The sequence below is a fragment of the Colius striatus genome, chromosome 3 (genome assembly GCF_028858725.1).
Source record: "Colius striatus isolate bColStr4 chromosome 3, bColStr4.1.hap1, whole genome shotgun sequence".
NCBI lineage: Eukaryota > Metazoa > Chordata > Aves > Coliiformes > Coliidae > Colius > Colius striatus.
The window spans coordinates 87,285,719-87,309,288 of record NC_084761.1 but is presented as its reverse complement, the minus strand read 5'-3'; the positions used below and the strand labels follow the sequence as shown (position 1 = coordinate 87,309,288).

The 23,570-nt window shown below is 41.3% G+C and overlaps 1 protein-coding gene across 9 annotated transcripts in view; it reads right to left on the bottom strand.

Annotated features, from left to right (window-relative positions):
* The window catches only part of KIAA0232 (KIAA0232 ortholog), a 69,347-nt gene extending 46,633 nt beyond the window's left edge, over positions 1 to 22,714 (bottom strand). For 2 of the 9 annotated variants that reach the window (XM_061991854.1, XM_061991858.1), the window contains exons 1-2: positions 21,702 to 21,932; positions 1,646 to 2,149 (exon numbers count right to left, since the gene is read on the bottom strand). In XM_061991854.1, coding sequence (XP_061847838.1) covers positions 1,646 to 1,876 — 231 coding nt within the window. In that variant the 5' untranslated portion in view covers positions 1,877 to 2,149; positions 21,702 to 21,932. Of the gene's footprint in view, positions 1 to 1,645; positions 2,150 to 21,082; positions 21,100 to 21,701; positions 21,933 to 22,628 lie in introns of those variants that run through there. The other 7 variants (XM_061991856.1, XM_061991861.1, XM_061991860.1 and 4 more) reach the window with 7 other exon arrangements.
* Positions 22,715 to 23,570: the final 856 nt, after the last annotated feature.

The following is a 23,570-nucleotide window of genomic DNA, read 5'->3' as shown; positions in this document are numbered from 1 at the left end:
AAAATGGACCAAAAAAGAAACAAGTCTTCATTTTCCCCCAAGGCCACAGGACTATCTAAAGATCCTCAAATTCTGGTGTGGTCTCAATTTCTTTTTCCCTGTCCTCACCTCACACTCTCCTTTCAAATAGGTTCTGGAACTTTATTCTGTCCTCTTCTAAAATATAGCTATTTATGCCTGAGCAAGACCTAAATAAGTTCACTGCCAAAGTACATTCCAAAGAGTGCTTGCAAGTGTGGGTTTTTAAATTATTATTAATCATGAGGCTGTTCCTGATGACTTCCACTGTTGCCAGATAAACTTTTGAACAAAAATTACTTTTGCACATAAAAGTTTGTCTTACACAACAGACACATGAAAGCTTTTATGCACAGTAATAGTTGGTAGGAGTTCAGAAACTGACAGCACCTGACAAATTTTTTTCTGCTTCAGCTACATTTGCATCTATTCCACAATACCCAGCCCTGTTCCTGCTTGATTTTTAAACTATAAAAAAATGAAAGTTCTGAAGTAGTTAGGTAGCAATGAGTGAAGCATAACCAAAACAGCAGTAAGAAAAAAAGAGCTAATAATTAAGCCATCAAATAAGAAGTATTTGCTTTCCTTCCTTCACATTGTAATCAGAGCCACCTTGTAAGATGAAGTCTATGATCAACAGCTTCCTAATCCCTTGTTGGAAACACTTTAACCTCGAGTCCTACATCCAGAAAACCCCACTCTTAAGAGTATTTTTATATAGGTTGATGATGCAGACAAATCAAAGTTAGAAAAAAAGAGGTGAAATCAGGACTGAAAAGTATGTTCTAGGGGCATACAAAATCCATGGTAACAGTAATAACTTTGTGCCCATCTGACACCCAGATTCACTTTTCTTCTCCTGCCTTTTTTGACTTAAGAGCCAACTGTCACAGAAACTCAAGGGCTGGAAGGTACCTCAAAAGATCATCTAGTCCAACCACCCCCTGCCAGGGCAGGACCACCTAGAGTAGGTCACAAAGGAGCTCATTCAGGTGGGTTTTGAATGTCTCCAGAGAAGGAGACTCAACAACTCATCTGGACAGCTTGTTCCTGTGCTCCCTCACAGTGAAGAAATTCTTCTTTGTATTTCTTTTGCATGCCTTTTATCAGAATTCATCATTAACACTCTCTTTGACAATATAAATAATGTACGTGCAATAATGTATCTGAAACACATCCATACTATTAAAAAAACCCTTTTTTTTTCTACTGAGAAAGATTAAATCCATGTGAAGTGATAGGGAATCTACAAGCTACTGTGAAGCAGGCCAACTTGACACACAGTTTACAAGAGTTACATTAGTTTTTTAATGTTTCAGTATTAAATTAACCTTATACTCAGGGGTACTGAAGGTCTGCATTTATGACACAGAACATTCTAATGTTAATAATTGTGGTATTAATTGTAGCAATGTGAAAATTTTCTTTAATGTAATTGCTCATACAGCAAAGTAACTACATTAATCTCAGTTCGCCCATCAAACGATTCCCACGTGGTTAACCCCCTTCCACCCACACAATGAAAGACAACCAGCCCCGCATCTGAGCCATGCCCATGTATAATACACAAAACATAACTGATACAAAAACTCACTTTCACTGGACAACATCTAAAATAAGTAAATACCTGTTCCTGCAGGTCGTAGTCATAGCTATCATGCAGCAGAAGACTGAGGACATACCGAGTATAAATCATGGCATCAATGCCACACTTCTCTAGCTCTTGTCCCAGCCAGGTCTGCACTGGACCCAAAGCATGTAGCAGAGACATTTCAGAAACAGATACAGGGCCTGGATAAGAGCTTGAGGAGCTTTCAGATGGCAAACCATCCACAACAACTGTACAGATAGGGCGCATGAATCTAGGTGGTTGGCATCCTTATAACGTGAAGCATTTTCTGTAGTTGATATTCCGTCGATATCTGGAGGTGATTTTCACTCCAGTAAATAGGAGAGAGGCTTGACTTCTAGGACAATCATTTATATTTCCTGGCAGTTAGCCATCTAGAGACGAACATCACTCTTCAGGCATGACCAGTGAAAATACTAAATCCTAATAGCAAACACATATGTAGATGTGTTTTTCTACCTTAATTTCACATTGAGGCCAGATGCAAGTCCCCAGCAGGACCTATAAAGAGGAAAAAATGATAAGTTGTGATAATATGTATCCATACGTGAATAATATTAAACAGTGGAATAAAAAAACATCCAGTGTAGAATGCAGTCATTTAGATACTGCTCACTTCACATATATAGTACACCAAAATACTTTCAAAGAGTAACAGGAGTTTGAGTTTAAAAGTGACTTTTCGAAAAGGTAATTTTTAATACAGGAAAAAACAAATGAATAAACAAAAAAACAACTAGAAGACAATATACTCCTACTGGTTTCCGGTGATTTCTGGGTTTGGAACAGGAAAAAAAGCAGCATCTTGTCTATAAAACACTGAATTTATGAAATTCATCTGGCCAGAATTTTCATAAACACTGCCACCAGATAGTTGCTATCTCCAGGCTTGGGGTTTTTTGGTTGGTTGTGATTTTTTAGTTTCAATATTCGCCTTGTCTCAAGACAGCAAAACATTTTGTCATCCAAAGTCTGACTTCATAAAAGAAGAATATAATTTATCAGTGTCAGAAATAACATTTAACCCTCTTTACAGAAAGTATACACCAGTCTCACCTGAGAGCTTACACTCTAAACCATATCCTAAAATAGTCAAGCCATCCTAAGACTTATATCACCCACAATCCCAAATCAATCTCGGTAAGTAAGGGGCAGAAGGTGCAAATATCACACACGTAGGCAGTCTGCCCTCTAACCCAGAAGCAGCCAGTCCAAAAAAAAAAGGTGATTTTGAACTGGTCTGCCAATCAATCACATGCCAATCTGGCATTTGTGTAGGCCTTTTCTTGTCTCTCAAGTTTCTCATCAAGAGAAAAGGAAGCTTAAATCCTAGCAGAAAATATCAGTGGAAAGGAAATAAGTACTAAAGGATAGAAACAAAATCTACTGTTTTGTTTCAGCCTCACTATAAGATGACCAACACCTGAAAACAGGCATCACCTAATATAACCATCTAAACTATATACTGTGTGCAGCAGTTCATGTGGGCATCATGTGCTTTGTGGCCAAACAAAACTGAACGCTGACCCTACAGCTGACATCTACATACACACAACAGAAGATTGTAGGTTTTAAGACATTTCTTTGCATCACGACCCAGATACATGTTCCAGATCATTGCTAAGTTAATACTGACAAAAAGAAACAAATTATCCATTGCTATAAAGTTGACAAAACCCATCCCTATGCTAAAGCCACCTTTTCCAATGCCATGGGTCATTTTCAGAAATTAGGTAGCACAAGAGTAATCAATAATTATCAATAACATGTTTGTATTACTCAGAATATCCTAAGTAAGCACAAATAACAGTAGGTAGAAACATCCTCCAAAGAGCCTGGAGGTTACTGGTTCATCACATAATTAAGAGAAAGTATAAGAAAAAATTGATTTTGTGACAAGGATACCTGAATGTTCAGAAAATGAACAACTTTGATAGAGTTGACAAAAGTTCCACTGAAAATGGGAATTACGAATGAGTGGATAGAGATGAAAAAAATCAAAGGGGAAAAAAAGTAATAAAGTGACTGAATGAGAAATTAATTTATTCTAATTCAAGTCTCCCATCTACCCATAACCTTTTTTTCTACAAAGTGTATGGAGAACTGAGAGGGGCAGCAAAGACAACTTTAAATTAGTATTTGGTTTGTAAATGCACCATCAAAAACAGTTCAGAAAGGTGGGATGGAGAGGACTTGGTTACACTGATCACACTTTCCATTGAAGGTTTTGCAAAGGAAAACAATGGGTTTCCAGAAATTGAGTTACTTCAATTAAAAATGACTGCATCAGCAGATAAAGGAAGAACTATAGATGTCACCCACACCGCCTGTAAGGCTTTTGACATGATCCCACATAACATCCTTGCTGCTCAGCTGGAGAGATACAGAATTGATGGATGGATTAGTAGACAGGTAAGGAATTGGCTGCATGGCTGTGCCCAAAGAGTTAATCAGTGGCTCAGTGTCCAGTGTAAACCAGTAATGAGTGGTGTTCCCCTACGGTCCATACTGGGAATCAGTACTATTTAACACCTTCATCCATGACAGTGTGATTGATTGTCCTCTCAGCACTTCTGTGGGTCTCTTGAAGCTGATGGGTGCAATTGATTAGCTGGAGGGAAGGGATGCCAACCAGGGGGACCTTGATGGGCTTGAAGAGTGGGCCCAATGTGAACCTTACTAAGCTCAACAAGGCCAAGTGCAAGAGCCTACACATGGGTTAGAACAACTGCCAGTATCAATTCACAGCGGGGGATGAATGAATTACTAGTAGATCAACATGGAATGCAGAGATACATGTAGATGAAAAACTAGACATGAACCAGAGCTTGCAGCCTTGAAGGCCACTCATATCCTGGGCTGCATCAAAAGCAGTGCAGCCCGCAAGTTGAAGGACGAGACTCCTCTATTTCACTCTGGTGAGACCCCACCTGCAGTACTGTATCCACCTCTGGAGGTCCCAGTACAGGACAGGCATGGATCTGTCAGACTAGATCCAGGAGGGCACAGAAATCAGAGGGCCAGAGAATTTCTCCTACAAAGAAAGTTTGAACAACTTGAGGATGCTCAGTCTGGAGAAGGCTCAGGCTTATCTTATTGTAGACTTTCAATATGTAAAGAGGGCTTACAAGAAAGATGGGGACAGACTCTTTAGTAAGGCCTGTAGTGACAGGACAAGGCCCAATGGTTTTAAATTGGAGGAAAAGAAAAAAAAAAAAAGTGAGGTGGTGAGGTGCCTGAGGACTGGAGAAAGGCCAATGCCACTCCATTCTTCAAAAAGCGCAAGAAAGAGGATCCAGGAGACTACAGTCAGCCTTGCCTCCATCCCTGGAAAGGTGACGGAAAAACGCATCCTAGATGCCATCTCAAAACACAGGAAGGAACAGACAGTTGTGGATTAGACTCAACATGGATTCACCAAGGGGAAATTCTGTTTGACCAACCTGATAGCTTTCTATGAGAGTATAACTGTATGGCTAGATGAAGGGAGGGAGAGCAGTGGATGTCATCTACCTTGGCTTGAGCAAGGCTTTTGAGACTCATTGAAAAGCTCAGGCAGTGTGCATTGGATGAGTGGACACTGAAGTGGATCAAGAGCCAACTGAATAACAGAGCTCAGAGGGTGGTGATCAATAGATCAAAATGGACACCTGTGGCTAGTGGGGTTCTACAGGTCAAAAGAGACAAGAAACTTCTAGAGAGAGTCCAGTTCAGGGCCACCAAAATGATCAGGGGACTGCAGCATCTTTCTTATGAGGAAAGGCTGTGGGACCTTGGACTGTTCAGTCTGGAGAAGGAGACTGAGGGGGGACCTTATCAAGTGTTTGAAAGGTGTACGTCAAGAGGATGAGGCAACACTTTTCTGCAGTGTTCAGTGATAGAACTAGGGGTAATGGACAAAAGCTGGACCACAAGAAGTTCCATTTAAGTTTAAACTTCTCTATTGTAAGAGTGAGGGAGCCCTGACACAGGCTGCCCAGGGAGGTTTTGAAGTCTCCTTCTCTGGAGATTTTCAAAACCTGCCTGGACATGTTCCTGTGTGACCTAATCTAGGTGGACCTGCTTCTTCAGGGAGAGGTTGGACTGAGTGATCTTTAGAGATCCCTTCGAACTCCTACCAGTCTGTAAATCTGTGGAAAAAAAAAAAAAAAGTTTAAAACTTTTAGACATAAAAGTGGTGGTTTTTTTATGTTAGATTGGACAAAGGAAAGACGTATTTTTACAGTGAGAGTGGTGAGATCCTGTAATAACTTATCCAGAGAAGCTGAATGACCTATGTGAAGTGTTCAAGATCAGAATGGGCAGGACTTTGAGCAACCTGGTCTGAAGAAAGATGGCCCTGCCCACAGAAGGGAAGCATGCACTAAATAATCTTTGAAGATTCCTTCTAACCCAAATCATTCTGATTCTATGGTATATCAAAACAAAAGACTTCTTGTACACTGAGTCACTTCAATCAAAACATCTAGACACATGACTTAGATCCTTAGCACCTAGTAAGGACTGAGTTTATACTTCACCTTTTCCCTGAATGAGGTGATAATGTGGCCTATTTTCTATCTTAATTTCTGAAATGCCTCATAAAAATAAATGTTAAGTTCTTGAGATCTAGGCTAACAAAATCTGATTTACTTTGACTAACCAATTAAAGCTTGTCTTGCTTTTTTTTTTTGCATGGGGCGAAAGGGAAGAAAGCAGGAGTCAAGTTAGGAAAAGAAGGCAACAAAATTTCTACAACAATCCAACTCTTTGAAAGATCATATTAAATAAGCTATTTTAACCCTATTTTAACTTTGAAAATATGTACATTATATAAAAACTGGAAATTTAACAAAATTCTGAATATTAGAGAGTCCTCATTTTACCACTGTCTAAATTACTTGGTTTCACAGGGTCTTATATCTATTTCCTTTATGCTTTTGAATTAATGAGATGTCAAACCAACTGAGTATCTTCTCATCCCAGTACTAGAGAGATGTTTTCCATATCATATTAATGTAAGTCACTCAAAGAGTGAACATTTCTCTTAACAGATATGAGGCTCAGTTCCAGAGATAACATTTTATGACAAACAAGTAATGATCCCTTTTAAATTTCTTTCATAGGATCACAGAATGGTAGGGGTTGGAAGGGACCTTTAGAGATCATCTAGTCCAACCCCCCTGCAGAAGCAGGTTCACCTAGATCAGGTCACATAGGAATATGTCCAAGTGGGTCTTGAAGACCTCCAAGGAAGGAGCCTCCACAACCCCTCTGGGCAGTCTGTTCCACTGCTCCCTCACCTGAACAGTAAAATAGTTTTTTCTTATATTTAAGTGGAAATTTTGTGTTCCAGCTTCATCCCACTACCCCTTGCCCTGTTGCTATCTACTATAGAAAAAAGAGATGTCCCAACCTCCTGACACCCACCCTTTAGATATTTATAAGTGTTAAGATCTCCCCTCAATCTCCTCTTCTCCAGACTAAATACCCTCAGTTCCCACAGCCTTTCCTCATAAGGAAGAAAGTTCCAGTCCCCTGATCATCTTGGTGGCCCTGTGCTGGCCCTGTCCCTCTTGAGCTGAGGAGCCCAGAACTGGACACAGGACTCCAGAGGAGGCCTCACCAGGGCAGACGAGAGGGGGAGAACAACCTCCCTTCGCCTGATGGCCACAATCTTCTTGATGCATCCCAGGATATCATTGGCCTTCTTGGCCACGACGGCACATTGCTGGCTCATATTTAATGAGGACTCATATTCAATCAGGACTCCCAGGTCTCTCTATGCAGAGCTGCTCCTCAGCAGTTCGACCCCCAGCCTGTACTGGTACATGGGGTTGTTCCTTCCCAGGTGCAGGACCCTGCACTTGTCCTTGTTGAACCTCAGGAGGTTCCTCTCTGCCCAATTCTCAAGCCAGTCGAGATCCCGCTGAATGGCAGCACAGCCTTCTGGGGAATCAGCCAGTCCTCCCAGCTTGGTGTCATCAGTCAACTTCCTGAGTGTACTCTTTGTCCCTTCATCCAGGTCGTTGATGAAGATGTTGAACAAGACTGGCCCCAGAACTGATCCCTGTGGAACTCCACTGGCCACAGGCCTCCAACTCGACTCTGTGCCATTGATCACCACCCTCTGCGCTCTGTCATTCAGCCAGTTCTCGATCCACCTCTCTGTCCACTCATCCAAGCCACAGTGCTTGAGCTTTCTAATGAGGATGTTGTGGGAGACAGTGTCAAAAGCCTTGCTGAAGTCAAGGTAGATGACACCCACTGTTCTCTCCTCATCTAGCCAGCCAGTTATGCACTCATAGAAGGCTATCAGGTTGGTCAAACAGGATTTCCCCTTGGTGAAGCCATGCTGACTCCCTCTTTCACACTGTCTTGTTAAAAATAACTTTCTGCATCCTTAGCCAATAACTTTCTACAATCATGGCCAATTTGAACAAGGAAACTGCAACACCACTTAAGTAATAAGCTTAAGGTGAGTTATTATAAATACCAAGTTAGAAAGAATTCTCCATTTCCAGCTATAGAAATATGGAGAGATATGAGAATCACCAAATAAAAATTTACACATCTCTTCCAATAGTTTCTGAAAATTACTGATCACTTACAAATGCTTGTAAAAAATCTATTATTAATTTCTTCCAATAGAATTTCCACATAATGCACTTCCTAGTAGAACTTGTCTTTTAAGTAACCTTCAGTTTTTGTAATACTGAACAATGACCATGACTGTTAGATAAGTTGTCAAAAGCTTAACAGTTAACAAGACCAGTTTCTGAAGTAAAGGAATGAAAATACAATATTGTGTGAACACTTGGACTGACTATCTTAGAATAGATACTTTCTCTAAATTCTACTCAGTGTGATATTTACTCAAAGTTCTTCTGACTTGCACAGGAGAAGACTGTAACTGACTTTTAGTCTCCTAAGGTGTGCAAAAAACACAAATCAGCTATAGCAAGAAACAAGGAGGCTTAGTGGTACAGAAACTGAAGTTGGAATGCTCCGCATTCATTCCCTACAGCAGAATTGTTCTTGTATGGTAAATAACCTTCTTGAAGGCTCAATAATCTCCGCTGTAAGTGAAATTGAATAGTTATTGTTATAACAAATACTTTTTTATTTTTAAATGTCTTGGTACTATAAATAATGAGAGCTACACCAACACCTTCTTGTGACAGTTGTGTCTACACTATCATGCTGCTTTCCTGTAAAATTACACTAAGATTACAGTAAAAAAAAACCAAAAAAAAAAGGATTAAATCACCGTAATGACACTTGATGCAAGACCATCAAGAAAGTGCTAGCATGGGTAAAGGTCCTCATCACACTATCAACAAGAAGATTAGATTGGCTAAAAGCTCACAACAGACATTTCCATGTCTTTAACAGCTTTTTTTTTTCTATGTAACAACCTTTCTTACAAAAAAAAAAAAAAAGATATTTTAAGGAGGTTCAAAATAAGACCTTTATTTCCAATTGGTTTAAATCGTGGGAAACAGTGACCAAAGCCAAAACACAAAACCCATGCAATTAATCTAAGGTAACCTCATCTGTATTTTATCAGCATCAAGAGGCCTCTGAAGATCATGTATCCACACAGTAAGTTTCTGAACAAACATTTTTTTGTAAATAAAAATTAGACAATGCTTTAACAATCTTTCAGGCCTTCTTAAAGATATATCTACTATCAACACTTAAAGTAACAGAAAATATTGGAGTAAAACACATACCCTTTACTATTGTTCTTTCAGGTAAACTAAAGATGCACAGGCTATTTCTCAGAGATCATTGTCTGAGGCAAATTGTCTGCAGGCTTAAGTGCACTACACTGTGGCCTACACTCACACTGGGAAAAAAAATCCCACAGAATCTACATGATGAAGTTGAAAACTAATATATTTACTTATACAATCTGCAAATAAAGCCTCTCAGGCCTCAAAGTTGCTCTTTACACATGCTGATACATTTGCTACAGAGAAGTGGATATCTTTGATAAAGCTACAGATGCTACCCTTTTCCTTCCTTCCATTCCAAAAAGAGATAAGATGTCTTTCCAGTGCTTCACTCTGCCTACTACATGTTACCAATTAGATCAAACACATTCTCACAGTCCTATTTTATACAAAAACTTTCCTCTATCATTCTTTGAAATATGCCAGTGCATTACACAGTTTATAATTAACAGCTCCTATTTTCAAAAGGCTATTTCCTTGTTATGATCTTTGACAGTGTATGAAAATTTTTCAATGTACAGAAAAAAAAGCATCCACATTTTTAACAAGAACAAAGTTTCTTAGAAGCAGTATTTTTTCCAAACACGGTTGTACTAAGAACAAACAATCCTTGCTTTCCCTAACAACTACACGAAGCAAAAACATGTAAATCCTAATGAGTGAAAACAAAGTGAAAATTTCCTCAACTTTGGTCAATAAAAAACTAAAATCACCTATTCCAGTAAATTTCAGTCCCCTCTAGAAGACTGATAATCAAAAGCAGAGTCATATCATATGTGTGTTACACAAGTCCAAAATTGTTCCTACATATTATGGAGGAATCAGCAATTTTACCATCATTTCTTTTGTTTCTTTCAGTGAGAAGTCTAAACAAATACTTAATATACAAACCAAACAGCAACACACTGGGGAGAGCACTGTCAAAGCCCAGAAACAAAGCCTATTTAAAATCTAGTGAACAATGGAATCTGTGTCCTTAATAAATTTCACATGGCATTTAAAAGACGTGAATTCAGAAGTACAAGAAGTTGGTATTTTATAATCACATTCCTCGATAATCTAGGAAATCTGGCTGTATAGTCTTCAGAGTAAGGACAGCTATTTAATACACTGGCGATATTTGATATTATTGTAGGATAAACACCAGAGCAAGGGCTTGATTCATGATGAAGGCACCAAAACACTATTGTAAAACAAAAAAAGAAAATTGATAATGCCCATACTATAAACAAAACTCTCCTTCCATCTCAGTTGAGTTTCTGCCACAAAGCTTCAGAAGTGTTGCCATTCCATGAGAAACACAGATTAAAACATCTGGCTGGAATCAAAGCAAGTGGATCGAAGCATAAAGGTAGCTCTGTGAATTAACTTTCAGATATCCACAGAATTCCCCTTTTTTAATAAGTATTATCAGAGAGTGCAAGAGTGATAAAATCTCATTTGTAATGGATATGTTTTAGAGTTGTCTGATGTCTAATGAGGCGGGGCATATACTACAGCTCTACTGTAACTCAAGTGAAGTCAGAGAACCCATAGGAGACAGAAAGCAGTGCGTGGGTGCTACTGCAGGATTTTTTCCTTGCAAATCTGCAAGCTTATTTTCATAACACTTATCCAAATGAAAAACTGAAGTTGCTAATCCTGTATAAAAGCTTAATGGAATTACTCAAAAGGATTCAAGAGCTACCACATAAGCCTCATTTATTCAAGTTAAAAAATAAAAAGAACAGAGACACAACCAAGGTGATACCAGGGGAATCACCAGGACAGTTCTGTAGGATTTTGCACTCGGACCTGTACAATTTAAATTCGTAATCAACTTCAAAGATGAGATGGGTGACACAGTTAAGAAGCTACCAAATGACAGAAAGTTATCACAGATAGTGAACACAAAATAGCTGAAAAAAATGCGGATAGATGTTATGAAACTGGACTAGGCAAGAACAAGGCAAACAAAATTCAGCACAGGTAAATTTGAAATTTGGGCAACAGAGCTGGTGAAGGGTCTGGAGAAAAAGTCTTTCTTATGAGGAGTGGCTGAGGAACTGGGGTTGTTTAGCCTGAAGGCTGAGAGGAGACATGATCACTCTCTACAACTATCTGAAAGAAGGTTATTGTCAGGTGGGGCTCTGTCTCTTCTCCTCAGTAAGGAATGATATGACAAGAGGAAATGGTCTCAAGTTGCACCAGGAGAGGTTTAGATTGGAGATCAGGAAGAGCTTTTTCACCAAGACAGTTGTTAAGCACCAGCAGAGGCTGCCCAGGGAGGTAGTGAAGTCACCATTCATCCCTGGAGATATTTAAAAGAAGCATACATGATGTGCTGAGGAACATGGTTTAGTGGTGGGCTTGGTAGTATTAGGTTTAGTGGTGGGCTTGGTAGTATTAGGTTTAGTGGTTGATCTTAAAAGTCTTTTCCAACTGAAATGATTCTATGATTCAATGAAATGAGGCACAGGGGGACTAATAACCTCATGCTGTTAATACATAGAACAATGAGTTGTGAGCTGACAATCCCAGGATCTAGTTTCTAAGTATTATGTTAGATACTTCACAAAACTACACAAGCTCAAACCCAGCAGCAGTCAAAAGAGCAAATCACAGCACAAAACCACAGTCATCTTTGTGTCACTGAATTGTTTTCCAGATATTGTATATAACATGCAACCCTGGTCCTGTATATTAAAGAAGACATGCCTCTCCATGGATAGAGATGGATACTTTCTGTTAAAAAAAGGCATTGAATATTTAAAGTACCAACAAGTTAGCAAGAACTATGTAGAAAACTTCACTCAACAGCTAGCAGAAATCCCTTGGCAAAACACACGTAGAACTCAAAAAAAACCTTAGATGGGCTTCAAATGAAATTGAACAAGAGAGATCCCTTGAGAGTTTCAAACTAGACAAACCACATCAGGCACAGGAAATTCCCTAGACTGAAAATGGTGCAAGGCTGAGTGAGTATTCAGGAGAGGTATCACATATACTCTAGCTGTTCTTTTTCATCCCTAACAGCTCAGAGATGCTGCTGCAGACAAGCACGGGATTTGACAAAGCCTTTGTCTGAACCAGTACAGCTGTTCCTATAAAACATTAATGTTCACCATAATCCAAGAACATCACTTCAAAAAACAGTAGCTGGAGGAGTTTAATCAGCTGATTGCCTCACAGGGCTGCACATTATTAACATATATGAACTTTGTTACAAGATGTCAGAACATCAGTCCTGTCATCAAGCAAAAACTGATCTATGGGAAACAATTGTTCATGGACTCTAGAATTAGCAGGTGAGGCATCTGCAGTAGGGGTTCAGCTGCATATCCAAGTCCCCAAATTCTCAGTAACCTGAATATTCTCCATGTCATCAAAACAAATCTGTAACTGGAAAATGTACAATTTTTAAGTTAGGAAAAAAGGCAAGATGGAAGGAGGAAAAGGCATGACTCAGCAGCAAAACCTACAAAGACTAAAGAACAATCACAGCATACTATGTCCATCATTTACTACAACTTCATCACTCTATAGAAAGAAGGTCTGAAAGGGGCCTCATAAACAGACTCTTTTCAAAGGGTTCCTATTACATCCAGCAGGCTCATGAAGAAGCATCTCTGCAGAGTGGTAATCTAGAAGTGGTTCTTTACTACATATTACTACAGTAATATGACTTTAAAAGTTTAATTAATAAATCCTGAGAGTTGGCAAGTTTTACAGATCATGATTCCATAGGTGTCTTGGTAATTCAGGAAACAAATTTTGCCTTCAAGATAGAAGTATTGTTATTTCATACCATCAGTCAGGAAATTGTTTCTTTCAGGAGGTCAAGATTCAGTATTAAAGGTGCATTAAAAAAGATCAAAAATAAGTACATTATGTAGCACAGAGCCATCACTTCCATTTTCAAGAAACATAAGGGAGTTGAGAGCATTTCTGACAAGCTAAAAAACTGTCAAATAAAACAATTTCTGGTACCAGAGCTTGTTATGTGTTTGCACCAGGTAATTCTAAGCACAGTCTATCTGTAACCTGTGCCACTCCAACCCAAAGCATTACATCTAAAAAAATTCTGTATTAATTTTACAAAGGTTTTACAGTGTTAAAAACACTTACAAACTTTGATCAGATCCTAATAAACTGAAAGATATTTATGGACTTTCTGAATCTAGAGGAAATAAATACTGCCTCACTAATTTCAGTTGCCATTAAGAATGGCAATATTTACATTATTTTGATAAGATTTTGTCCAAATAAGGTTATTGAGCTACCAATACAGTCCTAATAATCCATTCTATTCTTTTAAAATGATGAACATAAACTACCATAAGAAACTTCTTTTCCGGTTTAGTTTGTTACTGTCCAGACTTGAACTAAATGTCAAACTTGTTTAAACTAGTGTTTGAACTTAATTTTATTCCTTTATTGAAGTCAGAGTAAAAAAAAACAAAACAACTTATCCAAGGAAAGAAAAATGTACATATATCACATACTTTAGAAATACAAGCATTTTTCGAAGTTTAAAAATACAAATTAGCACCTTATGACACGGAAACATTTTTCACACTAGAAGTTAACTCAAAACATTGTTGCATACAACTGACAATATTTGAAGTAATTACTACTATTGCCAGCACAAGTGTCAGCTTGCAAAATCCAGAAGTGATGCTTTCAGTACCAGCAGTAACTAACTTTCAAGAGAATGACATCAGTAGCAGCATCTTGACAGAGGAATCTGTGTGGAGGACTCAAAAAATTATCAGCAAAACACAAACTGTGCTGCACCTGCAGATTGCAACCAAGAGAGGGTGTTCTACAGTTTCTACCATTGTTCCCTCCTGTGTTCTCACCCTTTTGTCCTTGTACTTAACCCATCCACTGTGTGACTGCAAGGACAAACCAGATCGGTTTGTTCTAAATGGAAAAGTTTTATTTTTTGTTGTGCCAGTCTTCAAAAAATAAGCCATCAACTCTGTTGCCACAAATGTCTACATCTGGAAAGGACGAAGTGGGGTTGTGCTTTTCAGCCGCAGACCACTGTTACATCCACTTACACATAGCAAGATAACATTAGGAGGGTAGAGTTCCAAAACTACACTGTAGCTAATTCAGATGCAAGCCTTTCAGACCACCAATTATTCTCTGGGATGTGAAGGGTGAAAGTCAATCTAGGTACTTCAACAGATACATGTGTTTCCACATTTTTACAGAAATTTCCTGCTGACTCTTGCAACATACTTTGACCATTCAGCAAACTCAGGCTCAAAACAAATCCCACAACAGTAGCCTGGAGATGACAAAGAAATTACTGGTTGCTTCAAGTTCAGCAAGGGAGAGGCAGGTGTTTCATTGTAACTAGCCTGCAATATTCTGCACCACCAAAATGTGGAGAACTCAAGAGAAAAAGCTAGCATGTCTACACCTCAAAAACACAGACATTGCCTCAGGTCATACTTCACAGTATTCCCCAGCCACTGGTGTAATTTCAGTATCACTGACATAGTTTTCAGACTGTTCTGTTACAATTCCTTTTAACATTGAAAGCAGTGGTATGATTTAAGTTTTTGAATTCAAAATTCGAGATCTTATCAGCATACCAGAGCAAAGCCAACTTCACTCGCCGTCATTTACCTCAAATCTATTACACACAAGGATTACCTGGATAGACTGCTACAGGGCCTGAGAGATCCTGAGGAGAAATACTTGCCTAGTTGTAACTTTAAGGAGACAAAGTCCTTTTTTGGTCAGTCCCATAAGAATCTGTACAGGGACACTATTTATCAAAAGCCACATATTTTACTATGTACACAAGTAACAGACTACATATCCTTGATTACCATCATACTCAATAACTCTCCCAGATTTAAGGTAACAAATGGAGTTAATAAAAACTAAACTCAACTATAATTAGGATCACAAAGGATGTACACATTTTAAGCTCAGAGACATTTATCTTCAGAATTTTTGGCGTGTAAAATCTGTAAGCTTTCTACTACTCATGTCTCACTATATTAACTAGCCTTTCTATCACCTAGAACATATGCGGGGCACCATACCACAACAGAGGATGCAGTCAAGTAATGGAAGGATCAGACACATGCTCTTTACTACTACAATCACTCCTCTTCCTGCCCTCCTGATGTCTTTGATTTACTCAACTTATAAAGCAGTATGAAATACTTAGTACTGACAACTATTTGCCTACCTCTGAACTTCCTTCCCAAGTAGAATGATAATGGCCTGGAGGCCCAAAAAGACAAGTTGCTTGGGCGCCTATTAAAGAGACTTGCCTCCAGTTCCATAACATCTCTGTGTGTAGATAGGCGGCCTCAGCAGGTGTTGCCAGCCTCCTCTGAGGCACAGGCAGCCACCAGAAGCAGTTATCCCTCAGGCACCAATAAAAATATTCAGTGTTCTTCAGATCAGCTGGAACGCTACTGCAGCACCAAGTAGCCCAGTGGCCACTCCTTTAGTGCAGCCATACAGGATTCTTTTCAATTAATATACAATTTATTCTTAGGCATACATTGCATCTTTTAGTTGGGAAGGGAAATGAATTATGAATTCCAACGGTGCAATAACTACTACCCATTTAAAAGTGAGTTTTTCTCCAGCTATTTATACTTCCAAAGTTAACAATCCAGTTGTATATAAACATCTAACCAGTTAGTGACCACACAATATATGCTACTTTCTTTTATTAACTTCATTAATTCATATGAAGATCATCACTGAATGCCTACTATTGAGGTTTTCTACACTTGGTCTGTGATTCAAAGAGTTCTACCTTTTTGAAAAGCTTAAAATAGCCTCATGAAGGGCTTGAGAACAAATGTAACTATTGCCTAATTATATAGACTTTTCAATAGTTCTTTTCATAAAAAAAAGTTATTAATTTTGTTGGAAGTTACATATAAACAATGTTTTCGTTAAAAAAATGCATTAAAATGAAAAATGTGTCAGCCACAAGACACTCTAATTGCAGAGTTCTGACAAGTTGGTTATGCATTTGCATAAGCATTGTTTGTTCAGTTTAAAAGATTTCCAAGAAAACTTTTTTCTTTTTTTTTTGCTTAAAAATTTTGGTGATATTTGTTGCCATATCAAATCTCCATTTTTATTATATTGCTTAAAAACACTAGTGCTTATTTTAAAAAATTGACAATCTTTACAAACTGAGCAGGTAGGACAGGTTATTACTGCTCTTAAAATACTAAATTTGCTCTTTGCTGAAAATTTTATTTTACTAAAATGCAAAATATTTAAGTATGAACACCAGAAAACCTTCTGCAAAAACAGCAGGTCAGCATTATATTACTTCTCTTCAAGGAAGTTACTGTACTGTTAACCAAGGCACTTCTTTCACAACTAAAGAAAAAAGCTACTAAAAACTGGAACTCTGAGGTTTCTCTCAAGCTGATAAGATATCCTGTTCAGAGAAGCTGGTGAAAAAAATATATAAATATGAAAATTAAACATCTGAACTTACAGAAACATTTAAAACTCTTGTATCACCCTACACAATTCAACAGGACTTCCAGCAAAGTAGGTACAAAAACTTCAACAAATCAAAAATTATTATAGGTAATTTAGTTTCACTGTTAAGTGCAATAGTCAAATAAGCAGCAGTGTATTTTAACCCAGAAGACAGAACAAGGAGAATAGGAATTTACTCAACAGCAACCTTTAGCTAATTAGTGACAGTCATTAGCTCAGAATCTTCAGCCAGCAGAATTAAAATACCACAAAACAGGAAAGGTTTCTCCTGAAGTTTTCTAAGTAAGGTTAGCAACCAGACCAATCACTGTAAGCTGTCTCTGTTTCTTCAAGACACTCCAGTGTCCTAAATTCAGTGCAGTGTTTGAATGTTGCACTCCCACTCAGACAGAGTCTTCAAATTTGTTTCAAGTTTGTAATAACAGATTACAATGTCACAAGAATTTGGTGAGAATTAATTACTCATCCAATGGCAGCAATATGCATAACTGATTTCTTCATTAGTGATGTTTCAAGCAGCCTTTTTTTTTTAGGCTAACAAAACACCTAATTTTCTTAAGGTACATGCTAAATTACAAAAATAATTCCTGTAATCACTCTGGTTTATGTTTTAGCATGTTTTCCCACTTAGATTGAGATAATAATCTTCAACAGTGAAGTCCTGTCTAAGCCAACACTACCTGGAACGACCTTGCAGTACATGTATCTTGGAACTCATCTCTGCAGTTCTGATGTTAAAAGTATAGTTTATAGTTTATCTTATGAAAAGTTGCCTTAGCTTTTCCAGACTTCAGCTACCCCTAGTCTCTTTTCTCTCTACCTCTCCTTTCTTCCACTTTCTATACATACAAAACCTCATCTGCAATGCACCTAAGGCTTGTTTCAGAACTCTTCTATATAACCAAGGTAGCTCATTTAACCAAACTATAAAAAGAGAAGAAAACCCACACTACCATAATTTAATGACATTAAAGGCAGAATAGCTCCTCCTGTCTGTAAAGCATTTTAAACACAGGCATATTAAGACGAAACAATTTGCTGACAGACAACTGCAGGTATATTCAATCCTAATCCAGCATTGTACCCAGCAGACCTTGTTCCTTATATAAATTTGATAGTAACTAGCAAAAGAGTTTTTAAATCTACAAAAAGAATACAAAGCTATTCAGATTTAATTCTTGCTACAAACAGATTCTTTTGAAAGGTAAATAATTTCCAACTGATGAAAAAAAAAACCCAAACAAACCAACATATACTTTTCCCTCCTATCAAACAATGTTCTTTTTCATTTGGGTGTTGAAATGCAACTCAGCGTTCAAATATTCATTTGAACACTTTTATTTTGTATCATGAAATTGACTTTACTTGGAAAAAATTCTTGGGGTGGGGTTGGAGGGATGGACAAAACACAACAACTTGTTTCTATAATTACATTTACAAATTACCTAACCAGCTTGTCACTATTCTTGGACTAAAATGAAGGATTCCAATCTCTGTTCCGGAATACAGAATAAACTATCCCAATAAACAGAGCATGTTAAATAGCTTTTAGAAGATCATTTGTATTCCAAGCTTCACTAGCATTGCAGATAACTAGCATATCTCTTAGCCTACAAGAATTCTATGTCTTGCAGTCTTCATCACATTCTGCTTTACCAGACATTGTTAGTCCCTACAGTAATAAAGCTATTATTTTTAGTTATTAGCTACCAGCTGTTACTACCATTATACAAATTAAGGGGCTTCACATTATCAGTCTATCAGATAGGTATGAAACCTATACTATAAAAGCACGTCTTAAGAAAGGAAAACAAACTGCACTGGAATACCAAGAAATAAGGGTCTTTAACAAACTACAAAAAAAAAAAAAGGTAGATTAGAAACAGAAACACATTTTTAACACATTAACATGTAGACACCTTTAAAGAAAACACTTAACACATACTGCTTTCAACATCATTACCAATTTTGTATGCTGCTTTAAGCAAAGCTTAAAGAAGCAGCAAAGCGATGATTTCGTTAAGATTGTAGTCGAGTATATTCTGACTCTACAGCACTACACCTAAAACCCAATGAAATTCCACAGAAAATACACCTGTTCTAAATGCAAAAAAACCAACCTCTTGGGTTCTTTCATTCACTCTATTCATCTAGAAACAAGATGCTCAGGAAGGACAAATATTGAAGTTATGACTAGTGTTTCAGTCTTCCTCTCTCTCTATTCCTGACAGAATGCACGGCAAAAGGAAAATGCTGACATCATTTTACCCCTATGGAATTTATCTTACTTGGAAGAATAACAAATAGCAACAACAAAAGCAGTGGGGAATGCAGACTATGAAATCAGCATATTAAGATAACAAGAGAAGTTCAAGGCCTCCCATTTTTCCTCTTGGGTCACATATAGATCTCTTTGCCCCTTTCCTTCCGATTCCCTCACTGACAAGCAGAAAAGCCAAAGGGTCAAGTATCCAATCCAAATTTGCACACACTGGTCTCAAAGAATCATTAACTCCCCCATAGCACACAAACTGATAAAGTTATGTGACTCTTATGTGTAAAAATATCTGCTAAGCAGAATATGGCGGGGACATAAACTGCTGACACTTTCAACAGCATGTACAAATCAGGATTCCCCCCAGAGTTCTTAGTATTTGGAAATTAAAAACATTATAAAACATTTTCAAGTTCCTTTGATCTTCCCTCTTATATCTCAGTGCTCAAAACACAAGATTTTGATACCTATATTATATGCTTTATTGATTGGAAGGGGTTGTAAACTACCATTTTAGCATATCCATACTGACAAGAAACAGCAGATGGAAGATTAGTACAAAATAAAATCTGTACAGTTACATGTCAAGTAACAATCAAGTTCCATGTCATTTACTTTTATAAGACACATTTTTGTCTTAAATAACAAAGAGAAATGTCAATTCCAGACTCCCATAGCTTGTGAGGTGCCTGCAGTATTTGGGTTTTAAGCACTGCAGTGAAGTAGTTTGTTCTACACAATTATCTACCGAATCATCAAGGGCTTACTTTTGATAGCTACAAACTCAAATTTGATCTGCAATTCCCACCTCATCCCAGGAACACAGAAGTAATATATGGTGCACAACAGAATAGTGATTTGCATAATGAAAAGCTGCTACTCTGTACCACAGTGTCCTCTGATCCCAGGCCTACAAACTACAACCCAAACTACTTATGTACAGAAAACACCAGAATACAGAAAGGATAAGCAAATCATACTATTTTCACCCTTCAGACCAGTATCAGGTACTGCAATGAGTAATTAAAACAAAGACAAATCTGGAAAAAAATAAAAAGCACCACACTTCGCTTTTCTCAAAGTTTGATAACACGACTAAATAAATGTACACTTTTCATCGAGTAGACACGAGGAGAAGATGGAAATGAGTTTGCTCGAACGAAGTGTCATTTTGTGCTACTTCTGCATTCAGCTGTAACCTTCGCCAAACCTTGTCGTCGCCGTCGTCGTCCTGTCCCCCCCCCGCTCCCCCCCCGCCCGTTGCCTGCGAGAGGCTGCGGCCCCGTGGGCCCGCCCAGCCGACGCCAGCTCCGAACGGCCATAGGATGCGGCTCCCATCAGTCTCCTATCAGCCCAGCTCCTCCTCCTGAAACAGCAGCAGCCCTAGCCTTTCTATCCGCCTTTTGCCTTCAATAGGCCCCGAAGGACAATGCTGTTGGGAGGGGTGGAAGAGGATGGGAGCGAGCCCCACCAGCTCGGCCCCCGGGGGAATGCTGTACGGCCGCAGCAGAGCCAGCGGCGGCCGCATCCACCCCAGTCGGGGCATTCAGACACGGCTCCCGGCTCCTCCTCACTGGCCACTGCGCTTTGTACCATTACGCACAGGATGAAAGGTCACGGCGTGAGCCATACCCGCACATCAGCCGGGCCTGGCAGCAGCCTAGGGGGCTGGCGGAAAGCCCTGTCAATTCAACCTCACAGTCAGGTCGGGCAGCGAAGGGAAGGGGCTGCCCGCTTCAGACTCTCCCTATCAGATCCGAAGCCCTGCATCCTCCGGTTTCCCGTCCACTGCGCGGGGTGACAGCGGCACAGGCCGGCAACCACGACTGGTGGGTGCTAGCTGCCGCCTCCCCCTCCGTCCTCCTCTCCTCCCTGACGTGACCCGGCCCGAAGGCACGAAATCCAGGTTCCAGGCCGGCGCCTCCCTCCCGACCTCCGGTGCCAGCCGCTCACCTGACGCTGGGCTCCCCGGGACCGGGCAGGAGTGCGGGAGGGGTCCGAGAAGGGCTCAGCTCCCAGGCAGGCGTTCGGACCGGGGCACCCCGGCCGGGCCCCCAGCCACGCCTCCGAGCCCAGCCTCGCTGCCGGCCTGCAGCCAGCCCCTCCGCCCGGCCCCTCGCACTCCCTGTCATCCCCTCCGCGGCCCCTCTCCTCCCGTCGCCGCGCTTCCTCCCCTCTCCCCCCGGCCCTGCTCCCGGCCTCCCCGGCACGCTCCCGCCGCGCTGCAGCAGGCGCAACAGAGAAGGCGCGCCGTCCCCCTAAATCGTCCTCCCAGGGCCCGCCAGGCCCGGCCCCGCAACTCCTCCTCTTCCCGGGCTGTTAGCGGAGAAGGGAGGAGAGAGCGGGCCGGCGCGGGCCTCCTCGGGCGGGCCTCGAGCTGCTGACCCGGCGCAGCCCGGGATTGAGCTCGCCCGTCCCTCAACGCAGCGGCGGGAAAGAAGCGGTGGGGGTAAGGATGGCGCCCACCACCGCCTCCCGGCTTCGTCCTCCCATTGCCACAGGGAGGGCGGCTGCCGCCTTCCCTCTAGCCCTGTCTCTCCCTCTACTCCCCGGGCCCGCGGCGAGCATTTACCTGCCGTGGTGGCGCAGAGGGGTGCCCGGGGCCTCTGGCAGCCGGAGGAGGCGGCAGACTCCGTCCCGCTGCTGCCGTCCCCGAGTGAGGCGGGCGGGACGGAGCCGGGACCTGCCCTGGGAGGCGTTACGTAAACCGGCGGCGGCAGCGGCGGCTCCCAGCGCCACGGGGAGGGAGGGGGGCCGGCCGCTCCGTCACCCGGCAACGGGACTCAGCGCCCCGGCGGGCCGCGCCGCAGGCTCCTCCCCGTATCCTTCCGCCCAGAGGGCGGCCCGGATGCCACCGCCCAGGCGCGCGGGCCAGGCGTGGGGCTGCGCGAAGTGTGTGCGCGCGCAGGGAGGGACGCGCCGAGCGCTCCGCGGGCTGCGAGAGGGCGGCTGGGTCCCTCTGTCCCCGTCCAGTAGTGTCCGGGCGCCAACGAGTCGGCTCCATGGCGGGCAGCCGCAAAGGACGAGCGGGCAGACGGGTGGGGAAGGGAAAGTATCCTTTTCCCTTAGTTGCACAGCCTTGGCTCGCCCCGCCCGCCGGGACTGCGCCGCACTGTCCACCAGCCGCTTGAGGAAAAGGGGCGGGCAAGGCGTTTGAAAGTCCCCGTCCGTGCGACAGGGAGAAAAGCCAGCGACGGCCGCCTTGGTGGAGCGGCAGCGTCCCTTGAGCCTCGGTACAGCCGTCACCCCGGCGGGGAGGCGGGCAGCGGCCGTCTCTCGCCTCCCCTCAGCGAGCCGCCTGCGGGAGCCACCCTCGTCTCCCCTCCCCTTCCCTCAGCGGGCTGCCGGCAGGAGCCACCTTTGACCTCCCTTCAGAGAGCTAGCGGCGGGAGCCACTCTTACCTCCCCTCAGCGAGCTAGCGGCGGGAGCCACCCTTAACCCTCTTACCTCCCCTCAGCGAGCCGAGCTGCCGGTGGGAGCCACCCTTACTCCTCTTACCTCCCTTCAGCGAGCCGCCGCCGGGAGCCACTCTCACCCCCTCGGGAGGGCTGGCTGGGTGGTAACGACAGAGAGGGAAACACCCAGGGCCGAGACAGGAATACGAAGGAGGAAATGCGATGTAATGATGGGAGTGTGGCGGTATTTGTAATCTGAGGTCCTTTTGAAATCCTTAAGGACTCCGAGGGTAGGGTTGGCAAATAAAGTTTATTTTGCTGCTAAATGAAAGCCCATCTGCAAGGAAAGTCGTCTATTAGAAGATTGATGCCATTGAAAGTCGGCTTTAGTAGGTGAGATCCTCAAGAATTTTGTTCCAATTGATTAAATGCCAACTTAATCAGAACTGTTTACACAACTGTAGAGTAATGAAAGAGCGACATTTTTAGCATAGTAAATGAGTGAAAATGGGCCTGTAGGCCTGAAAATACGACAAAGACACGCCAAAGTAGTAATTAAGATTCTTAATTGGGAAAATAATAATACCTTTTTCAGGTGTACACTACCAGGACACATTTCTCAAATATATGAACACACACAGGTCTGAGGAAAGTCAATATTATGTAAGATGTCAAAGTAAGTGTTCTGTGTGTGCATAATCCTAAGGGTTTTCTTTATTTTATTCACTGCTAAACGTGTGGCTCCTAGACTTCCAAAAAGCAGTATGTCATCTACGTTGGCTAACTCAGTTTCTTTTGTGCAAACAGTATCTTCAGCCACTGGAACCGAGCTCACCCTAGATGTAGTCCCATTTAGGCCTTTTGACAAGCCTGTATACAAAAATATATCTTGTAAGAAACATGAACACAAGCCAAAATAGTAACCTCTGCCTCCTAGCCTTTTGCTGATGGAGAAGCATAATTCTTTATTTTTGTTTTAGCTAGGGTTTGCCTCTTTTTTTGGACACCTTTAGCGCCCAATTTTAGTATTAAATTTGATTTAGGC